This window comes from Gekko japonicus, unplaced genomic scaffold (genome assembly GCF_001447785.1).
Source record: "Gekko japonicus isolate JY-2015 unplaced genomic scaffold, Gekko_japonicus_V1.1 scaffold531, whole genome shotgun sequence".
Lineage (NCBI taxonomy): Eukaryota > Metazoa > Chordata > Lepidosauria > Squamata > Gekkonidae > Gekko > Gekko japonicus.
Window position 1 is genome coordinate 237,721 of NW_015162494.1, and position 21,638 is coordinate 259,358.

The 21,638-nt window shown below is 43.2% G+C and overlaps 1 protein-coding gene across 1 annotated transcript in view; it reads right to left on the bottom strand.

Annotated features, from left to right (window-relative positions):
• The window catches only part of NECAB1 (N-terminal EF-hand calcium binding protein 1), an 80,685-nt gene that overhangs the window by 52,412 nt on the left and 6,635 nt on the right, over positions 1-21,638 (bottom strand). Inside the window, exon 2 of the mRNA XM_015406056.1 lies at positions 3,712-3,820. Coding sequence (XP_015261542.1) covers positions 3,712-3,820 — 109 coding nt within the window. The remainder of the gene's footprint in view (positions 1-3,711; positions 3,821-21,638) is intronic.

Genomic DNA, 21,638 nt, shown 5'->3' on the forward strand with positions numbered 1-21,638 from the left:
ATGTGGTTGACAAAACAAGTAAAAGTTTCCAGATGCTGACAGAAATGACATACCCACTTAAGGAAATGGGCTACCAATGGGCACATAAAATATTTCTTGGGAAGACTTAATAGAAGGTTTTTGCTCATCCTCAAGACCTGGCAAATGACCATATTTCACCCAGAAAAGTAATGTTCCCCCCAATATGTTTCCTAAATTTAGAGGGTAATGCCTGAAGAAGGTGGAGTTGCATGTAATGTTACTTCGGTGTGACACTAGGAATTTCCCCTTATCTCTGTGGTAAAGACCATAGAAATGGGAAATTCCTAGAGCATCACCATCATCTCTCCTCCCCTATTTTCTCTAACTCCTCAAATTATCAAGGCTGGGAGATTGCCTGCAGCCAGCAGGCAAATAGCAAACCTAACCCTCCTTTCTATAGGTATACCAGTGGCTTTTGCAGGCCAATAGTCAGAAATGTAATTGGACCGTCATCATGTTATTTGTGTGGGGAGCTGTATAGTAATGTATTGTAGCCGTGTCTACCTACCATGTACCCTACCTATTTTTTGTTTTCTGCTCAAGGCAAATCAGTGCCCCATTTTTTGTCTTTTGACATACATTGTAAAAATTTTATTATTGTGAGATGTTAGAGCTGTTATCATAGGGGACAAAAATCTCCAAACTTGTTGAGTCTGTGAGGGCTCTTGGGAGGTAGTGGGCACCACCACAAAATGGCTGCCATGGGGGCTTGAACCAATCACAAGATACTGGGAAGCCCAAACTTTGGATCCTCCTATGATGGTTTATTCCACTCACCATTAGGAATTGTATCACATCGTATCAGTGAGTGTGTAAAATCACAATGATGTGGCTTAGAAGAGATGTATCTTTCATACAGGGAAATTATGCTAAATGTAAAATGCAATCAGTGCCAAAGTATTGCCTCCCATTTCCAATGTATGTGTACAGGAGTTAACACAAGCCAGCCCAACAGGCACAGAAGTCTCAAAAGAAGACTGTGAATGAGAGTAGAGTGGCCAGCCTCCAGACAGGGCCTGGAAATCTCCTGATCCCCAGATAGGGATGTCAGCCTCCAGGTGGGACCAGGGAATTCCCTGGAATTACAGCTCATCTCCAGGCTATGGAGACAGTTCCCCTGGAGAAAATGGATGCTTTGGAAGATGGATTCTGTAGCATTGTGCCACATTGAGGTCCTTGTCTTCCCCAAGCTCCATCCCCAAATCTCCAGGAGTTCCTCAACCTAAATTTGGCAACCCTATCCCCCCATCCCCCATGAGTGGCTGTGGGGGACCTGGCAACCCCGTCCCCAGATTACAGAGATCAGTTTCCCTGGAGAAAATGGCTGGTTTGAAGGGTGGATTCTGTGGAATTATGTCCTTCTGAAGTCCCCACCCTCCCCAGTCTGCACCGCCAAAATCTCCCGGAATTTCCTAACCTGTAGTTGGTAACACTACATGAGAGCGTTGGCCAGTCAACAGCCCAGAAATTTCAACCTGCTGCCCTGGGCTTAGAGTTACCAACTCCAGGTTGGGAAATTCCTGCAAATTTTGGGGCCAGAGCCTAGGGAGGTTGATATTTAGGGAGGAGAGGGAACTCAATGGGGTATAATGCTATGCAGTCCACCCTTCAAAGCAGCTATTTTCTCCAGGGAAACTGATTTTGGCAGTCTGGAGATCATTTATAATTCCTTCAGGCCCTGACAATGAACCCCTGAATTTGAGGTTCAGGGACAAAGTCTGAGACTGGCAATCCAATATGAGGGCCTGTTTTGTGAGTAAATGAACCTGTTTGTGTGCTTCTTAGATAAGCATATTCTTTCGGAGACAAAATCAATATTTTGTCACTGCACAAGGAAAGCTTGGAAGTCGCAGCTGGTGTTAATCAGTGTAATCAGAATAGCTTGGTAAAGGTAGCTGCAGGCTTGATAGAGACCCAGCTTACACCAGCTGAGCCCCAAATCCCTAGTCATAATTTTAAATCTTCTTAATGTGGAATGTTTAGCTTTGCTACAGGAAAAAATATAGGAAAACTGAGATAGGATTTTCTGATTTGCATATTTTTGCTTTTGTGCTGTGCTAAATATAATAATACTTGCTGCAGAAGTCTGCCACTCTGTATTCTTCTGATGAAGAACACAGTTCAGAGAATTAAGTTCCTAAGCAGTTCTAAATATTAACGCCGCTATTTCTATTACGTAAGAAAGAGTATTTTACCCTAAATTTTAGGCCTGGCTTGGTCCCCCCCACCTTTCTAGTAAGCCTTGCATGCCTTCAGCATAGCGTTACCAGCCTTAAGGTGGGGCCTGGAGCTCTCCCGAAATTACAACTGATCTCCTGACTGCAGAGATCAGTTCTAGAGTTGCTCCAAATTCCACCTCCAAATCTCCAGGAATTTCCCAAGCTTGAATTGAGAACCTTACCTATGAACTGTAGGCTTTTGCAGTAACAGAGCACAATCACTGGGACAGCCACAGCTATTAAATTTCTGCCTAAGAAAAAAGATGGCAGTCCAAGTTATTATTTCTCTACCATATTTGTGCCCTGCTTTTTTGAACTGGTAGAGGCTTGTAAGTGGCTTATAAGGGTTGCTAGCCTCCAGAAGGGCCTGCAGATCTTCCAGAATTACAACTGGGCACCAGCCTACAGATATCAGTTCCGCCGGAGAAAAATTGTGGCTTTGAAGGGTGGACTGTATGGCATTATAACCTACTGAGGTCTCTCTCCTCTCCAAGCTTCACCCCCACCTCTCAAGGAATTTCCCAGACGGGAGTTCTCAGACCAACTTATAAGTGGCTTATATACAGTCTACAGTAATGAAAGTCTATCAGAACTAAAACATCAAGATAATATTAGAGCAGAGGAATATCACCAGCCAAAACACAGACATCAGCCATTCAGTCTCAGCTGGCATTTCTAAAATTAATCCTAGAAGCTGCTTGTTTTTTTATTTCACCTTTTAAGTGACTCTTGTCAACCTGCAACATCCAGACGCCAACATGCACATCCTGTCCTTCACAAATTAGCAACTAATATTTTTCTACATATCAGGCACATTTCCTGAGCATGCAGAGATGGACTTTCTGTGATTGGGCCCCTTGCATTCCTGGTAGACAGTAAACTGGAAAGTTTGCCCTTAGAGGGAATTTGCGGGGGACTGATAAATAGCAAATTCCTCCTCCTTGTGCCACAATGCCATACTGCTTAGCTCTGACAAGAAATCAGTCACTGGGTGATTCTGCATTGGCTTTTCCCACTGTTGTTTTAGCAAACCCAGGCTGGAACAGAAATTCCCCTCTACATAGCATGCTACTTTCACGTCCTCTGATCATCGGGTTTTATGGTACCCTCTGTTTCACGTCCTCTGATCATCGGATTTTATGGTACCCGCTGCATTGTATGCCAGTTGCACTTTCTTTCATCATTAGGTTTTTATTGTACCTTCTGCATAGATTTGTGGCCATTTTATGGCCATTCAGGGGTGACTTTGCAGTCAGTATGCCCGTTGGCCCAGGGTATTTGAATGTGGTTTTGAGTTGCACCTTTTCCTCAGTGTTGAAAAAATGTGGAGTGAATGCCAGATGCAGAACCAGCCACTTTCTCCTCAGCTACCCCTTTACCATAGCAAACTAGTGTGGGGGGCAAATCCACATTGCAAAGCATATTGCTTTTCCAAATGCCTTAGATTTATCTTTAAGGAAACATTACCCACTCTGTATTGTGTGTGTCGATAGTATGAAAAAGCTCATGCAGCTCTTCTCTACTCAGGATCCCATCAGCAAAGTAAGCTTTGAATTCATCAAAGGACAGCTTGCCATCATCTGAAATGAAGCATGAAGAAGGAAAAATAGTTATGTGAGTAACTGGTTTCTCCCTGAAAACGAGGTGGTTTTAAGATAGCATTTTTAAAGAAAACCTAATTGATTAAAGGGTTTCTAGTTTTCAAATTTCTCAGTAATAACAACATCCCAGTTAAAAATCTAAGTTCACCAGTGAAAATACCTAAGCACACAGGCCAATTAACCTAATCAAGCTGCTTAGGAAAACTGCCAATCACCAGGTGGGACCTGGAGATCTGGAATTACAACTGATCTCCAGAGTACAGAAAATAGTTAGAACATAAGAACGTAAGAGAAGCCAATGTTGGATCCGGCCAATGGCCCATCCAGTCCAACATTCCGTCACACAGTGGCCAAAAATACCAGGTGCCATCAAGAGGTCCAGCAGTGGGACCAGTTCCTCCGGAGAAAAAGGCTGCTTTGGACTAGGGTTGCCAACTTGCCAGGTCCCTCCTGTCAACTGTCAGGGGATGGCGGGGACTTATGAGGAGAAAGAGAAAGGCCTAGTGTCACACCAGTGTCACACAAGAAGTGTTGTCATTACACCAACAATGTCCAGGTGATGCTCTGGTTCTTTGGACAAAAAGTCTATGGTAAAACCAGCTTCTACCACAGAGATTTTGCCGATATGCCAGAGTGTCTCCCAGACATCACCGATGTGAAGACATCACTTCCTGTGTGACGCTGGCAATGAGGCCTAGGCCTTCACCTTTTCTCCTAGTAAGTCCCCTCTGCCAGCCAGCTGATTGGTGGCTGGGGGTAAAGCCTGCTGGCAGGGGACCCCTGCCTCCACTGGGGTCCTAGTAACAAATAAATATACACTGCAAAAACCTTTGAACAAACTAATGTGTTCTATTTATGGTCATCATTTAGTAAAGTACATAGTGTGTCATTATTTCATCCTAGTCAGGTAAAGTGCATAGTGTGTCATTATTTCATCCTAGTTAGTAAAGTGCATAGTGTGTCATTATTTCATCCTAGTCATCATTTAGTAAAGTGCATAGTGTGTCATTATTTCATCCTAGTCAGGTATAAATATTCATTACATTCAATAAGCAATAACATTCAGTACATACAGGTTGATAACTACCAGACAATTTTGCACCAGTGTTTTAAAAGTCAAGCCCCAACGGAAGTTTCTAGAATTATGAACCCGCTTCTCCTTGCATGAAGTCTTCCAAAAAGGGGGACAAGCTTTCTTAATGGTTGTATGGATGATTTTTGCCGGTCCTACAAAAGACACATTGTGCAGCTAACATTCATGGGCGGAGTACTCCTGTCATTCTCAAAGCTGCTGGGGTTCTGGCAACCCTACTTTGGAGAGCAGACTCTATGGCATTGCACCCCACTGTGGTCCCTTCCCAGGGCTCCACCCTCAAATCTCCAGTATTTCCCCCATCCAGAATTGGCAACCCTATTTCATAAGAAGCAAACAAAAGGATGGGCATTAGTGGTACCAGGGGGGCAAGATGTGTCAGGAGTGCGCTGTATGACAGACAACATGCTTTGAGTGTAGATGGTCCCAGATTCACTCCCTAACATCACCAGTCAAAGGGGCTAGAGAACTTTCTCTGCTTCAAATCCTAGAGAGCCACTACCAGTCAGAGAAGACAACATGGATTTTTCTGGACCAATAGTCTGACTTGAGGTAGCTGCAAACATTGTGAGAGGGTGCATGTGTGATTAAGTAGCAACAGCACACAGGTACATCACATGACCTTCTTCATGCCACCTGCACAACCATTGCAACCAATAAACACACAATTGACCACTTCCTGCAGGAGGCCTTGCACTCTTCACAAAACCCTGATCAAAGTATCTATCCATCTAGTACATTTTTATTCCAGCCTTCTTCCAAGAAACTCAGAGCAGTGCTGAGAAAAGGGAAAGTCTTCCTATCTGGTGTTACAGAAAAGCTCTGTTCCTCACAAAACCACCGTAGTGCCTTTCAGTCTCAGACAATCCAGAGAGACTGAACATGAATGAGTGGTGACATTATGACATAGGTGAAGTCTCAACCCTATGCTTACCTAGTCTGACTTGACCTTGTGCACCTCAAACAAATCGCCTGTGCTGCTTTTTTTCAGGGCTCTGGATCATGCGTAGAGACCCTAGGTGCATATAAACTGTACTTGTGTACAGCTTGTTCATAGCAAAATCAATGCAGACGCGGTTTGGGCTGGTCTACTCACACCAGATATTTGGAAAAGGCACTCTTTAGCTGGATGTGGGGGGAGGGGAGTTGGAGGGTCCTCATCCAGTCTATCATCTAACAGGATCACCAACCATCATCTTGTCCTCTTTTGACTGAGGTGCAGCTGCAATAAAATCTCTGTAGCTTGTAAACTGGGAAGAATCAAGTTGGCTTTCAGCACGTGTCAAAGCTTGCTTGCCAATTGCAATGAAAGGAGTGTAATTATAAATGCAGATATGATACACTGTTATACAGCTAAAACATCAAAAGCCATGAGAATTTCCTACACACAATGGCACAACATTTTGCATGAAATTGGCTATTGTCTTAGGCAGAGCTGTCTTAAACATCACATTGAGAAACTAAACATGTCTGTCATTTGGCAACAGAGACTGAATGTGAGACACTGAGGAGTGCCAAGAACAAATGTGGCTTAACACACACAGTGTCTTTAGACACAGTTTGACTCAGCAGGATATATGCCCTGCTCAGCTCTCATTTGCCCAGCCGATTGCTGGTGCTAGGAGGAGAGTCAATTAAGCCACAGTAGTAGGGGTTTATAGGTGAGAAGAAAGATGTAAAACACAGTCAGCTTCTTAATTGCCAACAGACTTTCAGGTTGTAGGATCGATTCTCTTTTCTGCGGTTGAAATTTACAATGGAACAGTTCTTATCGGAATAGAGATTCCTTCGTATAGGAAATAATCTAGTTACAATGAACCAGTCCTAAAGGAAGCTGGAATTTAGGAGTAGCTTGTACAAAGGTGATAGTCTTCCTCACTGACAGAAAGCCTTCTCGCCACTGATCTCCCCATTTTTCAAAACATACACTTGCAAAGGGGGAGGAGGGGGTTGACAGCAGGGAGGGCTGATGCAGAGTCCTGTTTTTCAGCTTTTTATTTTACACCCCACCCATTGCTCTGTCAACATGCCTAGGTCCTACCATATCAGAAAAAGAGCCCACTTTTCCCAACGAAGTTTGAGTCCAGTGGCATCTTTAGGATCAACAAAGTTTAATTCTAGGTATAAGCTTTCGTGTGCATGCAGACTTCATCAGATACATTGAAAGTTTTCCTCAAGCCTTTCTTTGTACCTATATGTTTCAATGTATCTGATGAAGTGTGCCTGCACACTAAGGCTTATACCCAGATTTAAACTTTGTTGGTCTTAAAGGTGTCACTGGACTCAACTTTGTTTTATTGCTTCAGAAAAACATTAATACGTTTTCAGGTATGCTGTTAGTATATTTTACCTTTTATAAGTTTCAAAGACATAAAATGCATTATTGTTGGGAGCATATTGCTACGGATTTAGAAAACAAACAAAAAGAACAATTCTATTAGTAGCTGAAAATGATAATAATAATACTGTTGAGTGTAAGTTTTACTGCTACAGTAACTGCAAAACACACAGACTATTTAAAAAGATTGCAGTAATGTTACTGAAATTGAGGGAGTGCATTCTTAGTAACTGTTATGAAAACCTAGAGGAATTTCAGACAGACGATATAATCCGGAAGAGGAACGGTTCCCAAACGGTTTCTGTTCTGTCATTTCAGACAGAACCGTTTTAGAACCGGTTCCTTGCCAGAATATATTTGTAATTTCAGACACAAATGCTTCTGTCCCGTTTAGGAAACGGGGCTGAAGCGTTTTACCTGTCAACTGCATCCAAGTAGTCTTCAGTTTCCTCTCCTGGTTCCGATGTGCTTTTTCCCGCCGTTTTTCGCCCGCGCGGGCGATCTCCAGCTTTTTTTTGGGGGGGGAATGTTCACTTTATAGTGCTATAACGTTATAGTGTTGACTCAGCAGGATATATGCCCTGCTCAGCTCTCATTTGCCCAGCCGATTGCTGGTGCTAGGAGAGTCAATTAAGCCACAGTAGTAGGGGTTTATAGGTGAGAAGAAAGATGTAAAACACAGTCAGCTTCTTAATTGCCAACAGACTTTCAGGTTGTAGGATCGATTCCCTTTTCTGCGGTTGAAATTTACAATGGAACAGTTCTTATCGGAATAGAGATTCCTTCGTATAGGAAATAATCTAGTTACAATGAACCAGTCCTAAAGGAAGCTGGGATTTAGGAGTAGCTTGTACAAAGGTGATAGTCTTCCTCATTGACAGAAAGCCTTCTGGCCACTGATCTCCCCATTTTTCAAAACATATACTTGCAAAGGGGGAGGAGGGGGTTGACAGCAGGGAGGGCTGATGCAGAGTCCTGTTTTTCAGCTTTTTATTTTACACCCCACCCATTGCTCTGTCAACATGCCTAGGTCCTACCATATCAGAAAAAGAGCCCACTTTTCCCAACGACGTTTGAGTCCAGTGGCACCTTTAGGATCAACAAAGTTTAATTCTAGGTATAAGCTTTCGTGTGCATGCAGACTTCATCAGATACATTGAAAGTTTTCCTCAAGCCTTTCTTTGTACCTATATGTTTCAATGTATCTGATGAAGTGTGCCTGCACACTAAGGCTTATACCCAGATTTAAACTTTGTTGGTCTTAAAGGTGTCACTGGACTCAACTTTGTTTTATTGCTTCAGAAAAACATTAATACGTTTTCAGGTATGCTGTTAGTATATTTTACCTTTTATAAGTTTCAAAGACATAAAATGCATTATTGTTGGGAGCATATTGCTACGGATTTAGAAAACAAACAAAAAGAACAATTCTATTAGTAGCTGAAAATGATAATAATAATACTGTTGAGTGTAAGTTTTACTGCTACAGTAACTGCAAAACACACAGACTATTTAAAAAGATTGCAGTAATGTTACTGAAATTGAGGGAGTGCATTCTTAGTAACTGTTATGAAAACCTAGAGGAATTTCAGACAGACGATATAATCCGGAAGAGGAACGGTTCCCAAACGGTTTCTGTTCTGTCATTTCAGACAGAACCGTTTTAGAACCGGTTCCTTGCCAGAATATATTTGTAATTTCAGACACAAATGCTTCTGTCCCATTTAGGAAACGGGGCTGAAGCATTTTACCTGTCAACCGCTTCCAAGTAGTCTTCAGTTTCCTCTCCCGGTTCCGATGTGCTTTTTCCCCGCTGTTTTTCGCCCGCGCAGGTGAAAAACGGTGGGGAAAAAGTGGGAAAAAGCGGTGCAGTCTGAAATGGCAAACCGCTTCAGATCCAGGTCTTTACCAGAAGGGGAAAGCCATGTGTGAAATGGCATGTCAAAAACGGCTTCAAAACGGGTTAAAAAGGGTAATGTGAAATTCCTGCTTGTGTTCTAACCAGACTATTTCTTTGTCCACAGTGGTCCCTGTACCACTGGTTAAGAACCACTGGTGTAGAAGATTTCAATAACAGTTATATTTTTTAGATCTGGATGCTCATGCAGAGTGTCCCTTGTCACTGGGGATCCTTGGAAATGCAGGTTCCAATACCTTCTGCCTCAGTCTAGCAGAGGAACACTGGAAACTCCATTTCCCAGACACCCTGGTAATAATGATGGATACTCCACAGTGGCATCCAAGGTTAAAAAATGTGGTCTCTGCTATGGCTGACGCCCAACAAACAATCTCTTTGTGGTGCTCTTTGTAAAGGTAAATTTTGGGAAAGAGCAGACTGGTAGGAAAAGTCTCTGAGGATCTCCCCCAGATCTGAATTTTCCATACATTTTTGGAAATTGCTCAGAAAGACCCTGGGTTTTCCCCAAGAAAGCTAGGAAAAGCTGAGCTGGTTATGAGGGAAGCCCATCACTAATTATCAGCTGAAATGCTATTTATCAAAATATACACTGGATATGCCCATACATGTGTGTTCTCTGTTTTGGTTTCCACCCTCCTAGCCTTCCACAAACTGAATGCAAAACTGAATTATTCAGGATGGCTTTGTTATGCAGATAACAGGGCTGTACTGTAAAGAAATGGTTCAGAAAAAAGCTTTGGTAAAAGGACTGTGGACTGTCAGTTGCTGTAAATACTTTTGTTCAAAGTAATTTCTGCATTGTTTAACGTGTCATATTTAAACGCTTATGCTTTGTTTTAGTTGCTTAAGATTTCTGCTGGTTTTCAGATTTCTGCAGTTCAAATCCTATTGCACTGTTTATTGGACATTCCATCCTCCTCATTGTATTTGACTTACACTGTGTAATCTACCTTGAGTCTCAGGAAGAAAGGTAACATAAATGAGAAATAAAATGGTCATGCCCCGCCCACTCCTCTGGGGGCACGCCTCCCTCCATTGTTGTCTTGGCTGTCCTTGGGAGCCGTTAGAGCTTCCAGAAATGGGAGGGGAGGGGTTTCATCACAACCTTCCGCCTCCGCCCCACTGGGTCTCACCTCCACAGTTCCAAGTACCCAGCTCTTCTCCTCCCTGACCTCAGCTCAATTGCTCCATTTTACCCCTCTCTAGTCCTTCAAGCTGTTCCCTGTTTGTGCTCCCACTGGTCACCTCCCCTTGTCTGCCAGAGGTCATTTGCCCCTCTTTGTGGGGCTGGGTGGGGTCGATCCTTGGATCCCTGCCTCCTAGCCCCTCCTTTCCTGATCCCCACTGGCCCAGCTGCCACGGAAGCCTGGCCAGCTATGTGAAGTCTGGCTTACAGTGTTCTGGCCACTGCCACCTGCCTAGCCCAGGCTGTGGGTCGCTGTCGGGCTCTGGGACCTGGTGCCAGCCTCACTGGAGACCCAGATTCTGTGGTCAATCAGCCATTAACTGGCTTACCCTGAGTCCCGTTTCTGCAACTGCCCCAGTGTGGCCTCCATTGGTGGCGACTTTTGAGTTGTGCCCAGCAGCTCTGTCCCGCTTCAGTCCATCTCCGCAGCCTTGCTGAGGAAGCCAGGGACTGGGGAGGGCCTGCCATCGCCACTGCTTGAGACCAGCAATCTCATGGGCCTGCTGCTCTCTACCCTGGCACCAGGGAGGACAGGTGAGTCTGTGCTCAGACAAAAATGTGCTGCCATCCATTAAAGAAGGTGTGCGAATAATCACTCACCTAGTCATCTGTGGTAAATAAGAGGGGCAATGTAGTGTGGTGGCTAGAGTTCTGGACCAGGGAGACATCCCAGTTCAAATCCCCACTCCACCGTGAAGCTCATTAGGTGACCTTGTTGCATCTTAGCCTAACCTACCTCACATGACTGCTGTCAGGATAAAATGGAAGAAAGGAGAACCATGTATGCCTCCCTGAGTTCCTTGAAGGGAAGAGTGGAATGGAAAGCCAACAAAGTCTTGTCTCTAAGAGTCCTCAAACAGTCCTCAAAAAATGGGCATAAATCTGAAATCAAAAATCAGAATACTCCAAAACCAGTGTGAGAACATTTTAATCTTTCAGGACATTCTGTTGCTCACCTGAGAGTGACAGTCCTCAAACAGAGAAGCTTCAAGGACAGATTACAACTTAACATAAGAGAAGCCAATGTTGGATAAGGCCAATGGCCCATCCAGTCCAACACTCTGTCACACAGTGGCCAAAAATACCAGATGCCATCAGGAGGTCCAGCAGTGGGGCCAGGACATTAGAAGCCCTCCCATTGTTGCCCTCCCCAAGCACCAAGAATACAGAGCATCACTTGCCCCAGACTGAGTTCCTATCTATACCTTGTGGCTAATAGCCACTGATGGGCCTCTGCTCCATATGTTTATTTAATTCCCTCTTGAAGCTGTCTATCCTTGTAGCCGCCACCACCTCCTGTGGCAGTGAATACCATGTGTTAATGTGTTCAGCAAACTTGAGTTTGCGGAACATGAGTTCATTCACTAATTCAGAACAATGGACTCCCCAGGGCTGAACAGGGACACAGGATTCTTATCTCATTAAAGGTAAAGGTAAAGGTTCCCTTGCTTGAAAGCGAGTCGAATCCGACTCTAGGGTTGCGGTGCTCATCTCCGTTTCAAAGCCGAAGAGCCAGCGCTGTCCAAAGACGTTTCCGTGGTCATGTGGCCGGCATGACTAAACGCCAAGGCGCACGGAACGCTGTTACCTTCCCACCGGAGTGGTACCTATTTATCTACTTGCAATTTCTTCCTTTCGAACTGCTAGGTTGGCAGGAGCTGGAACTAGAGATGGGAGCTCACTCCATCATGCGGCACCCGGGTCCCGAACTGCTGAACTACTGACCTTCCACAGCCTGCAGTTCAGCGTCTTAGCCACTTGAGCCACCGCAGCTCCTTCTTATCTCATTACAGATGTTAATTTTATGCCCTCCAGCATTTCTCCCCTGCTGTAATCCAGCTGAGTACTTTCTGCATTGTACCTGTGCATCCTGACTCCTTTCTTCACAACACTCCTCCCCCACCTTCTGACTGGGATCTAAGGACTCTGCGGTCTCCATTCCAACTCACATCTGATGAAGGGAGCTTTGACTCTCAAAAGCTTATATCTTGAGAACCTTCTTGATCTCTGATGTGCTACTGGACTCAAATCTAGCTGTTCTACTGCAGACCAACACAGCTACCCTCTGGAATTATGCACAAAATTTTGTTCCTTTTAGACCACAGCTGACTAATAAAGTCCACATAGTCATTTGTTATTGATACTCAAGATATGTGGGGAAAACAGGTTAGTGTATTTCTCACAGGAAGGAACTTTTGAGGGCTAATTTGTAAGGTTTCAATAAAAGAAACTTTGGTTGCAGCCAAAGATAAGCATTCTTAAGTTCTATCAGTTTCAGCACACTAGATTTTTTTGGATATACTGCATTTTCTGGTGTATAAGACTACTTTTTAACCCAGGGAAATCTTCTCAGAAATGGGAGGGTCGTCTTATACGCCGGTAAATACAGTCTCTGGGCAAGTATATCCCAAACTCTATATTTTAACTGGAAAAGTTGGGGGTCGGTAACTAAGTGTAAAGCTCTAACTGGGTGCTGGCAATGGAAAACAACCCATTTGTAGAAATTAGGGCTCCTTTTGTTCATTGTGGAACAAACAGCTCCTTTCAGCAAGGATACGGATTTCCAGTTAATTATGGACATTCCTTCTTGTTGAGGTTATCACTGTTTGAGGACTCGAGAGGCATTTTTCGAATGCAAATGGACTTTTCTTGATAAACAATCACCTTCTACTTATCTTGCTGGCTCCATTCCTATGCTGTTTAGCCTACTTGCATGTTAGAATTCTAATTTTATATAGAAGGTAGGGGATCCTGTTTAACCACTGTGAACATATTATGTGAAATTTTAGCTTCTGGGAGGAATTACAGTATTCACCAGACTGTGGAAATCCAGGTAACATCTGCTGGACCTAATTTAGCACAAGGCACTGAGCCCAATCTTCAGGATTAGATCGGGCCAGTGCTTTCAGTCACTCTTGCAAACTGTGGGGCCACCTTCCAACTACCAACCTTGCAAAGACAGAATATAGAGATCAGATTCTGATTTTTGGAAAATGTTTCCTTTAATGCTTTCATCACTGTCCGTTATCAATAAACATATTTTAATTGAATTGAGCTCTCTCATCTGCTGTGATCTTGCAAGCTGAAAACATCTTTTGTGCCTAAATATTCTGTACATTATTGATTTAAAGTCACAGTTGGGAGTATTGAAGAAGTGACAGCCTGCTAAGAGCCTTGCTGTTGTTGTTGTTGTTCAGTCGCACAGTCGAGTCCGACTCTTCGCGACCCCATGGACCAGATCACGCCAGGCCTTCCTGTCTTCCGCCGTCCTCTGAAGTTTGCTCAATTTCATGTTCGTTGCATCTATGACACTGCCTAACCATCTCATCCTTTGCCGTCCCCGTCTTCTTTGACCTTCAGTCTTTCCCAGCATCAGGGTCTTCTTCTCGAGGGAGTGCTCCCTTCTCATTTGGTGGCCAAAGTATTTGAGCTTCAGTTTCTTTATCTGGCCTTCCAGGGAACAGTCAGGGTTGATTTCTTTTAGGATTGACTGATTTGATCTTCTTGCAGTCCAAGGAACTCTCAAGAGTCTTCTCCAGAACCATAGTTCAAAAGAATCTATTCTTCGGCGCTCGGCCTTCCTTATAGTCCAACTCTCACAGCCATACATGACTACTGGGAATACCATTGCTTTGACCATGCGGACTTTTGTTGGCAGGGTGATGTCTCTACTTTTTATCATGCTGTTTAGGTTCGCCATCACTTTCCTCCCAAGGAGCAGGCGTCTTTTAATTTCATGGCTGCTGTCACTGTCTGCGGTGATCTGGGATCCCAGGAATGTGAAGTCTGTCACTACTTCCACGACTTCCCCTTCTATTTGCCAAGGAGTGATGGGGCCGGATGCCATGATCTTCGTTTTTTTGATGTTGAGCCTCAAGCCCACTTTTGCGCTCTGCTCTTTTACCCTAAGGGGCTCTTTAGGTCGTCTTCACTTTCTGCCATTAGAGTGGTATCGTCTGCATATCTGAGGTTGTTGATCTTTTCCCCAGCAATCTTAATTCCTGCTAAGAGCCTAGTTACTGTAAATATAGCTGAGAGAGTGGTTTAGTCCACTTGAACCCTAGGGGGAACTGTGGTTCATTCTCTGTTATTTAGGGGTTATTGAATGTTTTCTCTTGCAGTTCAGCCTAACTCTTGTTGTTTTCTCTCTCTGCTGTGTGTTAGTAAGTGCTTGAGCTCCGAAGGCCTCTCTGTTGTATTAGTGGCCTGTAGTCATTTATTGTCTTTTTGCAAAAGCCTGTTGCAGTAAATTCATTGAAAGGAAACTCCAAAGCATGGATTGAATTATTTCATGAACTCTGCCAACAGGGAGGGCATTTCCAATTAACATGTCCTTCTTCCATCCTCAGTTCATATCAGCCTTTCCCCTGCCTTTGAGACTGCTTTTTGGCAACTAAAATACACCACTGGAGAGTAGAACAACCATCTCTAGCATCACAACATGGTTAGGTCCTGAGTGTCACCATAGATACTTGCCATTGGGGCAGGTACAGAGCCAGCCTGGTGTAGTGGTTAAGTGTGCGGACTCTAATCTGGGAGAACCGGGTTTGATTCCCCACTCCTCCACTTGCAGCTGCTTGATGACCTTGGGCAAGCCATAGTTCTGTCAGAGCTGTCCTTGAAAGGGCAGTTCTGGAAAGAGCTTTCTCAGCCCTACCTACCTCACAGGGTGTCTGTTGTGGGGAGGGGAAGGGAAAGGAGTCTGTAAGCCGCTCTGAGACTCTGAGTGAAGCGTGAGGTATAAATCCAATCTCTTCTTCTTCTTCTTCATTTTATAAGCATCTATCACTGCATTATTTCTAAGGGTGAACTTTGCAGCCTTGCCAACAGTGCCCAGTAATAATTCAAAGAGGACACAGATTTGGTTACTTCGTTTTTCTTGATTTGTATTTATGAAACAGTCCCCAGGCTAGAAACAGACCACAAAAAGGATGGAATCCCTCAGTTTAAGCCTAGGTTTAAAAGAGGAAGTGTTTTGGCCCAGTATCTAAAAGCAGGTTTTTTGTACTGAGATTTAGTAGTAATCTTAGTTAGGGTTATCGGCTTTGTTCCGTCTAAGATGTGGAGTCTTGTGAGCAAAAATTCTACCTTGTGAGCTACGGGCATTAAAGCTGTGAGCGAGCAATTTGCCTACTGCATAAATCAGTTTGCGCTGGAGCCGTCCTTGCTGAGCTGAGACAAAAGAGTGTGAGCCAGAGGCTAAAAAACTGTGAGCTAGCTCACACCAACTCAGCTTAGAGGGAACACTGGTTATCGGATGTCTTCTTTTTAGAGGACATGTCCTTTTTTGTGTATGTGTCCCTCCTCTTGATGAAAATGATGATGAAAATGTCCTCTTTCTGGGTTGGAAGGTTAGAAATATTCCTAGTTAGTAGCACTTATCACAGTTTAAATAGTGGGGGTACTTAAAATGAGATTTGTCATAGTAATCACTTGTTTGAAATAGTCGGAAATATGCCCTCTTTTTTGCTTTTCAAAATATGGTAACCTTATCTTAGCGATTCTCCCAACATTACAAGAAGTCCAGCTGAAAATTGTTCCTTCTCAAACACCTGCACTTTCTGGTCACAAAAGACTTTTTTTTTAAGATTAAAAATTATCCATCTTCTTAACTCTGAGCCTAAAAACATCACTAGAAACTGGACCTATCAGCATGGGTATTTAATCTAATATAGCTCTGGATCTGAGTTTTGGATTATAACCACCTGAACAGGCCAGTGTAATCTTGGTACTTTACTGAGCACCTTCGTTGGTGGTGAATTAGCTGTCAACGATAAGTACCATTTTCACATGAGACAAAAACTATACCTTACAGTTTAATTTATTTCCCAGTGGAAAAAAAGCCATGCTCAAAACAGGTTTCTATGACTACTTGAGAGTATGCTAATGAAACAGATTAGAGAAGGTATGCAAGATCAGTGAGGTTGGTGAAATAATGTCTTGAAGGCTGTGTTGCCAAGGGAAATGATACTGTAGTTGGTTAACTTTCATTTGACTGAGGCAAGTGTGATTTCAGAGGGGAAAAAGGTTTCTGCTCCATGAATCATCCATCCTCCTGTTAACCCGTGGCAACGAGTGAACTTTTTCAAATGACCAAGCAGTAGAAAATAGGAATCTTCTACTTCAGAGAGTGAAAAGAAAAACTGGATGCATCTCCATCAGGTTGAATTTGGAAGAGCACAGCAGTTGTCTTCTCTGAGCTGATTCGTTTTTAAAACCCTCTGTAATGAAAGCAAGGAGCAATGGGGGCAACCTCTGGCTCCCAAGATTTGCTCCAATCTAAGCCATTTCATGAAAGACTTCACCTGCCCGTTTCCCCACGCACACACACACATACACATTAAGCCTCCATTAAAGGGACAGGTCTGCTGGCAGCCCCATCACCCACAAACTAGGGCCTGCAACATGGACAACACTGTGATTTATGTTAGATCGCGCTAACAAAGGACTCGCAGAGTGATTCAGCAAGTGATTCAGCTTTATTGGAAGTAACGAACAAGCACTCAACTCAGTAAGAAACCAGAACGACAAACTGTGGGAGCTATGCTCCTTTTAAACATAACCGGGCTAATGTAGCCACGCCTATTTACAAATAACAACCAATAAGATTGCTCAGTTAAGGACCAATGGGAATCTTTCCCTCCCAGGGAATAGTACTGTTCTGATTGGTCGCTGTTACAAAGCGACCAATAGGAAGTTCGGTCAGAGGAGCCCTGGCATGGCTCGAAGCTTAACATGGGAGTCTAATGAGGTGATTCATGTAATCATTCTAATACATTACAATTTAGAGGACCTGGTGACTCTGTCTCCTTCTGGGTCAGGCTCTGGGAAATTATGGGACATGATGGGATCCATATTTAATATCTTACACATGCTGGGCAAAATTAACATGGAAGCAGTTCTCTCCAAGGGTGCCTCACCTGACACAAGTTGACTTAAGCTTACTGTTCTGGGCCACTCAAGAGTTGGATCAGATGCCACTAAAGACTCCTAAGGATTATTTCTAGTCTGTCAAGGTAAAGGATATACTTTCATGGGTTGCAGAGGAAGGTATATTCTCAGGTCTGGGCCTACAAATCTCAGTCTTTCTGGGCACGGGACCCAACTAACCACATCTAAATCCTCTATTCTTAAACCCTGAAAAGGAGGGGGGAGGACAAGCACATGTTCTGTCTGTGTCTCCCTCCCCTCAGGAGGACAGGAATTAAAGCATCCAGGAAAGGAATTTCGGTCTGGAAACTGCACAGGCAGAGAGAATTAATGTCATCCTTCCCCAGCCCTGCTCCATAACAGTTATTCATGTGACTGCTTTGAGCGCCTAAATGCTCTTATCATGTATGGTTTGGCATCATGTATGGTTTGGCACTAAGAAAGTCAAAGAGACAGAGAAAGAAACAGAATTTCATTTAAAAAGGAAGAAACTGAAAATAGTAGTAGCACAGCAGTGACAGCATGGCGTGAAATCACAGAATGGTCCATTAATCATCTGCCATGACAGTTGTGATTGTTCATCTTGAGTCGCAGAAAAGAACAAGCTACACAGAATTCATTACGTAACCCTGTGGGTCTTAAACATTTGTTATAGGATTCTATTATATCATGAAAGACCACGGACACCAAAGTGGATGCTATTTTCTCATTTCATTTACTCAGTTGGGAATTCAGATATTGAAAGGTGCCAACAAATGTTAGCCTGCACGCACGTACACACAAATTATTTTCCTCCATACTTGCTTCAGAACAATGATACAGAATTCACACAGGCTTCTTATATGCAGCTCTAGTGCACATTCTCCCTCCCCAACACCTGCCCAAACTGAAGGATAATTGTGAAGCTTAGCTGAGGCATAATTAAAGCCTATTGAAACTTCAGCCCGCTCCCTGCCAACTGATGTTTCACCAGTTTGATTCCAGCTATAGAAGTATTGATCTGTAGAAGATCAATCAAACCACTTACACAGAATCAAACATTACTTAAGGCTACAGAACTTCAGCTTTAGAACTGGGATGCTAATGATGGCAAAAAACAGATTCTTTGTCTAATTTTTAGCAGTTCCCCCCACTCTCCTCAGTCAAGACTGGTGTTAATATATAATTTTCTTGATCATTTTTTCTACCCATTTAATAGCCCCTTCCAAATAACATAGGAGCAGTAGCTGCTCCTGAACTAAAAGCACAAGAGAAGTAACTGATGCTAAATTGCCCATTTTTACATAGTAAAAGAAACCAGATCTAACAGCAGCTAAGCAATTTTCAGGGAGCGAAACAAATACACCTTGAAAGCAATTATTTAATGATCATGAAGTGAGAACAGCTTAAGGCACTATGCAAATAGCTTGACAAAAAACTGAGAAAGTGAGCATTTTAGCTATGCATGACCAATGTGGTGTTTTCTGCCATGGAGAACTGACCATTCTTATCATCTCGCTGAAAGAGGTGATGCATGATCCAGAGAAGGTCAGCATAAGTCCATTAAATTGGAAGATTCATTAAAAAAAAGGAATTTCCATAGTGGTTATGCCCAGAGGCAGTGTTCCCTCTAAGCTGAGTTTAAAAAAAAGGAATTTCCATAGTGGCTATGCCCAGAGGATATAGCCATTCCTTTGGTTTTAGGCAGTTTCCCCCCCTTCCTTGTCACAGTTATCCCACTTTGCGTAAAATATATTGGGGTCACTCAAAACATGATTTCTTAACTATCCCAGCTCTAGTTTTCCTCGATTGTTTTAGTATTGCATTTTGAATGCCTTGCTTGCAAAAATCCAATGCTTATTTTAGAAACAAAATTAAGCACCCCATAGGTATTTTTTCATAATGCCAAAAGGCTATTTACATTCCATTCATTCTTCTCCATCAAGTCCCTTTGGAATACAAAGTACTTAGTGAGATCTTGGCATTGCAGAGGAAAGAGTTGAAGCTGTCTAAGGGTCAAGATCTCTATTAACCTTTTTCAAAGGCAAAGTACAGGCTTAGACTGAAGTGGAGGGGAGGTGGAGGTTGAACGTTTCCATCTCCACACACTAATCAAATCCATCCCTGCTTACCTCCATCTCATGTTCTTGGGGAGGGGCCATGGCTCAGTGGTAGAGCCTCTGCTTGGCATGCAGAGGTTCCTAGGCTCAGTCCCCAGCATCTCCAGTTAAAAGGATCTGGCAGTAGGTGATGTGAAAGACCTCCGCCTGAGACCCTGGAAAGCTGCTGCCAGTCTGAGTAGACAATACTGGCCTTGATGGACTGAGGGTCTGATTCAGTATAGGGCAGTTTCATGTGTTCTTATGTTTTGCATATATTGTAAACCACCTTGAGTCTTCGTTTTCAGGGGCAAAGGTGGGATTAAAACATTCTAAAGTAATCAGTAAAAGAGAATGTTTTTCCTCTAAAGGGCTTATAACAGCATGGGGGAAAATATGCTAGTTGAATCCCGTTGTGGGTCTTCCGGGATCATGTCTATTTTGGCCCTAAATTAGACCATGGAGCTGCCTTCTTTGAGCCAGATCACAGGTCCATCTACCTCAGTATTATCTCCTTGTCCTCCTATGCTGACTGCTTCTTCAAAGTGCCTGTTTTCTTCTGCCCTGCCACCTGAGACACCAAGGACCGATGCAGCAATATTCTGGATGTAAATCTTCTGTGTCGTCACAATACATATCAAAACTGGATTTGTTTAAATGTCGGCCAAACCACAATGAGCTTTGTTTTAAATGCTTGTTTCCTTACCAATTAAGCTTTGATTATGTATCTGTATTAATCTTAAAATTAAAATAATAATAATTTAAAAACAATACATATCAAAACTGGTGCAAAGGATATAGATTTAAATGATGCACAGTGATATTATCCTTGAATCCATCTTACACATTTTCATGCCTAGCAAAATCTAGAACATTTATTATACATTCTTCATGGCATGGCAAGGGGCCACGGGCAGCTTTCCCTGGACCCTAAACCGGTCAGAAAAAATACATGTTAGACCCCTGCCTCAGCTTGGCTACCTACGGCAGGGCCTTGAGGCTTTTTTAAGCAGGAAAACTAGTTTTGCTTCAGATAGGAAAATTATATCTGTGTGCATATGAACCTAGACAGGAGAAAAAATATACAGTTAGAAGAGTTACTAGCTGGGAAAGCTGTTCTTTCAGGGGATTGAGTCTATCAGCTCCAAGGAGGGCAAAGGGGGAAATCCATCTGAAAGGCCAAGGAGGTATAACCACCCTTTTGATGGAGATATAACATACCTGTAACGGGGGCTCATATGAAATCTCTGCAAACTACTAGCAACAGTTTTCTAACAAAACTGGGGGGGGGGGCCCTGGCCATTTTGCAGTTATGGTCTCCTGAGGCCTGGAAGGGTGAAACATCAGAGCTGTGATGGGGGAACAAAGGATGCAAGATGTCCATCTGTGAGACGGCAACTAACGTTTACTCTTCTTGAAAGATTCAGTGAGAACCCTGTATTTCACACACAAGGTTCAACATTACATTATTAACTAACACTGGAAAAGAATTCTCCCCCTGCTCACATGACCTATGTGGGGGTCTCAGGAACTCTCCACAGTCTTTCGCATTACCTACTGCCCGATCCTTTTGATGGGAGATGTCAGGGATTGAACCTGGGATCTTCAGTGTGCAAAGTAGATGCTCTGCCACAGAATTAAAGCCTCTCGTTTGCTCAGAATGGCTTTTTTGAAATTGGACGTGAGGAAGTAGGTGGTATTTTGCATCCTTTCCCAGTAATGCACAGCTTGGTCCAGTGATTTCAGAAAATTTCTTTCCTGCTAGTTCCTGTGAAATCTAATTGCTCATACTAGCTTCATGGAGACACTACAAGCAGAAGCTCACATATAAAGGGAAAGGATGCAGGTTACAATATGAGATAATTCTTAGGAAAAGAGTTTGTTAAATTGCACTGCCTGTTGCAGGGCTGCTGACACCTACCCATGATCCTACCATATAGCCAGAGACCTGGGCCTATCAAAATTGTTTTTTGAATCATTGATGGTAGAAGGATTGGTTCTTCCAGTTTACACAGTCATCTCCTCTCTCCTACTCACTCGTCAAAATAGGGCTTTCCAGTTTTTAAAGCACATATACACAAAAGTGAACAGACTTAGGTAAAATTGATTTGCCTATGGATGCTGGACTGGTATCTATTCGAGATGCTTTAGGCAGGGTATCCTACATTGGAGTTATATAACCATACACACCAATCCAGCAAATTTTCTGCTGCACAATAACTTTCAAAGAAGCCCTGAATGCATGGACCTCAAG